The sequence below is a fragment of the Magallana gigas genome, chromosome 6, assembly GCF_963853765.1.
Source record: "Magallana gigas chromosome 6, xbMagGiga1.1, whole genome shotgun sequence".
In the NCBI taxonomy this organism is placed as follows: domain Eukaryota; kingdom Metazoa; phylum Mollusca; class Bivalvia; order Ostreida; family Ostreidae; genus Magallana; species Magallana gigas.
The window spans coordinates 17,669,713-17,677,121 of NC_088858.1; the positions used below are offsets into that span (position 1 = coordinate 17,669,713).

Consider the following 7,409-nt stretch of genomic DNA (forward strand, 5'->3'; position numbering starts at 1 on the left):
TTTAAAGATGCCTAGTGTTGTTGATTCTATTCAGTGCTTTATATATATATATATATATATATATATATATATATATATATATATATATATATATATATATATATATATATAATTGAAGTTTAATCATAATGATAGTTAAATATCAAAAACATTTTGTCAAGTTTTCTTACTTTCCACACTAATAGCAGAAAGTAATATTGTAAAGAATTATTAGCTACTCGTTGTTTGTTTAGCAGTTTATAAGGTATAAACTTTTCTAACCCATTTAAATTCAGAGTAAATTAGGTAGCCGTTCAAATCTTAATTTATATAAACATGCTTAAAACATGTCTTCCAAAGGCAGATATATTTCCATTTCATAATAACAGGTAATAACTATTAGAGACAAGAAAACAATTTTTGAAATTCCGGCCCAACTTTTGCCCCGATTATTGAAGTATCAATGATACTGATATCTCTATATTTGGCAACTTATATCTCTATATTTGGCATAAGAGATATGTAAACCATCGAACATTGTAAAATAAAGATATATATTAAACTGAATTTCATTTAAATGCTGTCACATATATTAAAGAAAAGCAGCGGTGATGCATTCAGTTTCTACACAAGGCCAATAACAAGAACAACTGGTAACACATGACGTCTGTGACAATCAATGTTTCTCGGAGTAGTAATAGAAATTGTCGGAGGGTGCGGAGCTGAAGGTTTTCCCAATGTCAGCTGTCATGTCACGGAAAGATGGGCGTTGTTTTGGTTTCATTTTCCAGCATTGCTTCATTATGTTTTAATAGCTAATTAAATAAAAAAGTTTTTATGTAAGAATTATATTTTTATGTTTGGTAATTAACAATCATATGGAAAAGGAAACTTGGAGGATAAAAGGTAAAATATGTATACTAGAATATGTTTTTATAAACGCAGAAACTGGAGAGACATTGTTAATGTGAAATTGAATTAAAAACTTACAAATCATTAGCAAATTCGGGTTTATCCATTCTATATCCGTTTCGTAGATAAGCCTGTACATCTCTGCTCCGAGTACCTGGGTAAGGAACTTCTCCTACAAAAAATAAGACGTTATTAATTCAAATCAAACAAACTCATATCATATAAAAAAGAAATGATTTTAAACATCTAGAGCTTATCGAAACTGAATATCTCCCATAGAACTACTCCAAAAGACCAGACATCGCTATTTGGTGTGGCATGTTTCATCGTTACCAAGCACTCTGGAGCTGTCCATTTCACAGGTATACGACTCTAAACAATAAATTAAGATATGTATAAGATTTATATCACAAAATGCAAATACTGTTCGATAACGTTCTTGTCTATCATAATAACAATGAAATCGCCGGTCGCAAGAAACATATGACGGAATAAAAATAGCTGGATTTTAAATTTCAAAAAGATCAAAGTCTAATAGATATCTAAGGATATTATTTATTTTTGTAGTACTCAGACCTTATCGTCCTTTGCATAACCATCATCGTCTTTGTTTTCACCTTCAGCCTCCTTTTGTTTGGGACGAAGTCCGTAAATTTTAGGCTCTAGTTCACTGGTTAGAAGAACATTCCTAGCTGCTAGTCTCCTGTGCACCAGCTTGAAATATAGAATATTATTGAATTTTATTGACATCTCGAAGGATTCTGTCGGATACTTATTATTATCACAACATTGTCGATACACTTTCCCCTACAAGTGCATGTCTTAAAACTTTGTCTTGTACTTATATTTTAACTAAAAATCAAGAATCATTGTGAATCGTACAAGTTACTTTTCTACTTTCTAAATGCAGCATTCCTTTACATATTCCGTAGCATATTCTGCAAAGCTGTTCCGATGTTTCTTCATTCGCTTTATTCTTTTGTTGTTGTAACCAAGAGTTGAGCTGGCCAACTTCACAAAATTCAAGAACCATGTATGGCCCAACTGTAAAAAGGAACATCAAAATTTATGACTTCAATCAGAACTACTACATTTGTTAAGAGTGAAATTATCAATCTGTATTTAGTCGTTATTGGTTTCATAATAAATGTACATTTAATATCTCAGGGTTTAAGTTTCTCAGTAATAAACATGATAAAATATTGAACAAAATAACTTACGAGTTTCGTCGTCAAGCACTGCTCCCATGAAATGTTAAATGTTAGGATGTTCTCCAACTTTTGAAGCATAGAAAGTTATCTTTGCTCGCATAGTCATTCGATCTTCTTCAGAGGCACCAGCTTAAAAAACAGGTTTAACATTGTTTGTTACTGATTTTGATTTCTATAGAAAAAAGTCAATTTTCAAGTCCAGCCATCTCTAATATTTATAACACCTTTCATTTCTGCGAAACAGGTGGGTTAATTTTTTCAGAGAAACCACTATACCACCATCCATCCGTAAGCTGACAAAAAGAGTATGTCCCAAAAATAAGAATCCAAATGTCTTTTCTTTGCAATGGTTTCCGATTAAGCAAAACATGTTCATCACGTTATACAGGGGCGTAGCTTCTATTGTGACAATAAGGTCAGGGGCGTAGATTCCATTGTGGCAATGAGGCAACTGCCTCACTAGAATTATTTTGACCATCAATGGGATTTTTCCTCCCACATAGTAGAAATTCTATTCTACAGCAATGCTATTATGTTGGATTTTATACATTGTAATCAAACGCATTCTTTGCGTTCATTTTAATTAAAAAAAAATCTTTTGATGTTTGCTGTTTGGTAATTTAAATATTATCAAATGTTTTTGCTGTATTTTGCTGTAAGAAAAGTCGTTAATTATTAACGTCGTTAATTAATAACGATTTTTCTTACAGCTTTGTCAGCTTGCGGATGGATGGTGGTATAGTGGTTTCTCTGATAAAATAAACCCACCTGTAACGCAGAAATGAAAGGTGTTATTAATATTAGAGATGGCTGGAGTTGAAAATCGACTTTTTTCTATGGAAATCAAATATAGAAATATAAATTCTTAATGAACTGTCCCTATTTTTTTTTCTTCTGAGGACAATACCAAAAAAATATAGGCCTAAGGGAAAGTATGCATATATATATAATTCTGATTAAATTCAAAGATACAAATATACGAATCCCCCCCATCCCGCCCGTCAACTTCACGGACTGGGATTTTGGAAATTGTGAAGTGATTGATTTAATTTATTAATTGTATTTCGACTTGATTTTCAGTCGGTCTGCTCTTCCAACAACAATTCCCCTCCCCCGAACACTCTTTCAAAATATGTTTGCTCTAGCCTGTTAAGATGCATTCGTTCGAAACGCCATGATTTCATGAAAAAAAAATACGTATACAAGCAGTGGGTATTGGTATCTTACCAGGCACCGACGGTCATCAATTCAGGCAGCTGTATGTTTTATCAATGACAATCATTTGAATTTCTCAACAAAACAGATTCGTTGTAAAAAAAAAATTGATACTGGTATTATGGGGTTGGAAGGACAGCGATGAAAATAGAGCTCAGTGCTTTAAAATATTGATTTCATCGAAATTAGAATTTGTCTTTGGTTTAAAATAAGAGATCCATTTTCTTTTAAGTCCTTGAGGAGACAGCTTAGACACATAGTTTGTAGTTTGTTTGATTTACTTTTAGTACCTTTATTACTTTTATCATTTATATCAGTGCCCTTTATGTAATTGAATTGTACTTTATTCATGTACTATCTATAGCAAACGCCATTTTAGGGAATAAACTTTTCATGAAAAATTAGGAATGGAATGAACTATATAAATAAATATAAACGTGAATGTTGTTGATCAAAATCGGAACGCAACTTTAAATGAAAACATGAGTGCAAACGGTGTATGCGAAAAAAATTGCGCAAAAGCTAGGTTGCAGATGGTTTTATTCATTATCTCTTAAATGCCCATGATGATAAAATTGAAATTAGTCATTCATTAATCTAAATGAAATCCATCAAGAGGAAGTATAGTAAGGTCTGCCAATGATCAGTGCGGATACATGCGTACGTAGGTATAACGCTTATCTTTGTACTTCGACCTACTGATAGATTGAAATATTCTCTTTTGAGAGGTGGACAGACAAAACCATCCATGTCTTAAGGATTGCTTTGCATGTCCACTTCTCTGTATAATGCAATGTACATGTATCAGCAAAGCTCTCCTGAAACCACACACTTCACCGCCAGCAACTGCATTATTTATTGGTAGATGGCAGGCGCGAGGCATCAATGAGGGGGCTACCCTCCCAACTTCTTGCAGCAGATATAACCATAAATTTACATTAGGATTTTCACGATTTGAGAAGTTGTAATATATTTTTTTAATTTTTTGGTTTCTCAAGTATTTTTGATGAGCCCCCCCCCCCCCCAATCCACATTCAAAAACCACGGCATGTACCTGGATATACTGTCATACAATTAAATGCGCTTGTCAAATATCCCTACTGTTTGGTTTTTTTAGTTTTAGTATAACAGCATCCTTTAATTGCACAATCATCTTTCTACATTGACAATTTGTATCATAACCGATTAAACAAGACAAAAAACGTTTATTTCAACCATTTATTTACGTTGGTACAAAGCGCTTTACCTGCTCTAATGGAGAGGTAACTCGTATTACGAACGATAATTCCAGGTTATGAAAATCCCAAATAGCATTTAAGCGTTCGATACCACACAAAATTAAGAAAAAATTTTCTTATAGTTTGTTAAAATATTAAAAACTGAATATAGAAAGAAATTGCCCTTTTGTAAACCTGTACATTATAAAGTATATTTAGTTGGAAGAATTTAAATTTGAAATTGTATTTTATGACTAAACCAAATGGGCATTTGCACTATCTTATTCCCCCATCTTCTTTCTCAGCATATATAACAACAAAACGCAAAAACTCACATGCCTATATGTTGTCTTTATTAAAAAATAGAGTTAATACACAGTTTGGCTGTTTTCGGTACCACCATTATGTTGTCTTTCTACTCCAGTTTAAATGTAAAACCACTATTTTCGGAATCAGACACTACGTTATAAGAGAGTAGTAATGCTAGGTAAATTAAATTATCCTCCCATTTGCTCTGTTTCAAATGTTGTAGAACCATTTTTGAAATAGGGGTTGACCAAGTATAAATGTCAATTTTCTCATTGCTTGGTAGCATACTCATCATCTGACCTTTTTATTTCTTTAAAGCTAATCCCTGATTCAGATTCACCATCCAAACTAAGGAGGTCTCGCTCCTGTCTGAAATGGTTGGAACAGCTCCGTTCTCTATATCTGCCTGCTTCACCTTCTCTACTAATGTTTCCTCCTGCTGTTTTTGACTTCTGGTTTTCTTTTTTTGGACTTTGATCCTTTACTCTCCGTTGATCCAGCCTTTGTTCATTTTGCACGCCAACTTTTGGTCTAGGCATTATGCTGCAAAACACTATACCATATAGCAGAGAGTTCTTTCTTTCTTACTACATGCATAATTAACCCCCATTTCTTGATTCATTGTCTATATAATAATAGTAAACTTCAAGATTTAATACTCAGCACTTGGAACTGTTCATATTTAGTAGATACAACACTTAAAAATTTGTCATAAACATCGGTGAAACATTCCACTGTGACTACAGAGTAAAAAAAGAAGAATACATTTGGGCTTATGTATGCCTTTTAATAACTGCAACAGAGCCGACTTTACATATCATTCATGGATTACTAACATTCTTCAAAAGGTGTTATACATAAGGAATGACAAGTGGATGTAAATTGGCTTATTTAACCACAAGTTTCTGACCTACAATACCGAGAACTAATATGTTTTAAATTAACTTAGTATGGCATTTAAACATACACGATCCTTCAATATACAATATATCTGTTATTGGATAAAATCTTAGAAAACACAAAAAACCATATGCCGGATATGTAAACCCGACAGCTTCTAGGAAAGGAACTCAACATTTTACCCTCTCCATACATCCATAGACTGTATATGTTAACACAGCATCTAAACAAATTTGGACTGCTAATTCATCATGCATGCACAATTTGTATCACTTACACCATATATAAGTAACCATATAACACCAAACCATTTAGGGGCTATTTATCATAAACATCATAGACAAGTTATGCTAGATATGATAATCCTAGATAGAATGTTCTATCGTTATAATGACAGATGTCCTTACGGACCCGGTTTAACGATAGAATTCGTCCCATATACTCGCTTCGTAGCAAATAACAAAATTCTATCGCGCTGTATCTCGCCTAAATTTTCATATAATTGGTCTCAAATACAATGTTGCTCTTTTATAATCCCATATTACCTCATTAACTGTTTTTGCAACAAAATCACTGCCACTTTTATAATCAAGTTGGAAAATTCGCTGTTTATGGTCGCCATGTTAATGATAAAATCCGAGACATTCCGAGTGCGATTTCCGACAAAATCAAACGTGTATTTTAACAAAATGCATCGGTACGACTCATTACATGTATATTTTGTGGACTAAACTGCATATGCATGTACAAAAAGGTTTGTAATGTATGAAAATGTGTTTCCCCCCTGCAGATCATTTTTAACAGACCTAAAATCGACGCGAAGCTGATCAGCTTCGCGGCTGCTACATTGCAAGTATATGGGACGAATTCTTATTGTGACCTGAGCGTAGCCTGGTCACGGTAAGATTATTCTTTCTATGATAATCCCTGTGTCACACTTAAATGTAAATGCACATCCATCGTCATCCCAATACACCTAAGCTTTATTAACAACCATTATTAATAACCAATAACCAGCTGGACACCAGCATCTGATCCCGGACAAAAATCTCTGCATAACTTTTCACTAAAAAGACTGTTAACTAAATTAACTTTAGTATTGAACCACTTAAAGTTAATCGACACTCTACCTCGTGTCGTGGGGGGGGGGGGGGGGGGGGCTTCTTGTGTATGCATGGCACCAATAACCTTTGATACTCACAAAAAGAACAACACTCGCCAAAACTTGCGGAGCACACCGGTTTGGAGCTAAATTAGATATTTGGCTGATCCTGCTATTTATGAATAGGCAAATGCAAATAGCATAAAAAGGCTCATAGTAAAATGAGTGTAAATAACCCCAAAAATCCTTTAAGCTCTCATATCATCATTATATGAGTAATTAGTAATTACACGACACATATCAGTTGATACATGATACAAAAACATGTAGGTATTTAGATCACTTAATTTCCTGTATATGTATGAGTATAAATACGCATATATATAGATTGGACGTTTAAGTAGCTAATAACGTTGTAATTTATTTGAATAATCATATTTTAAAATACATTCTAAAACCCATTGATTCTCTTATGACTAGTTCAATTAGGTTGAAAAACCCAGGATTTTTGTCATGTAACAGGCATGTAGCATCATTTTTGATGAGGAGGGGGACAGACTCATT

At 33.4% G+C, this 7,409-nt stretch overlaps 1 protein-coding gene across 1 annotated transcript in view; it reads right to left on the reverse strand.

Moving 5' to 3' along the window:
• Window positions 1–1,013: 1,013 nt before the first annotated feature.
• LOC117688892 (uncharacterized) overlaps window positions 1,014–7,409 on the reverse strand; it is a 65,004-nt gene continuing 58,608 nt past the window's right edge. The window contains exons 21-23 of the mRNA XM_066088060.1: window positions 1,781–1,935; window positions 1,468–1,605; window positions 1,014–1,263 (exon numbers count right to left, since the gene is read on the reverse strand). Of these exons, the coding sequence (XP_065944132.1) occupies window positions 1,138–1,263; window positions 1,468–1,605; window positions 1,781–1,935 (419 nt within the window). The 3' untranslated portion in view covers window positions 1,014–1,137. The remainder of the gene's footprint in view (window positions 1,264–1,467; window positions 1,606–1,780; window positions 1,936–7,409) is intronic.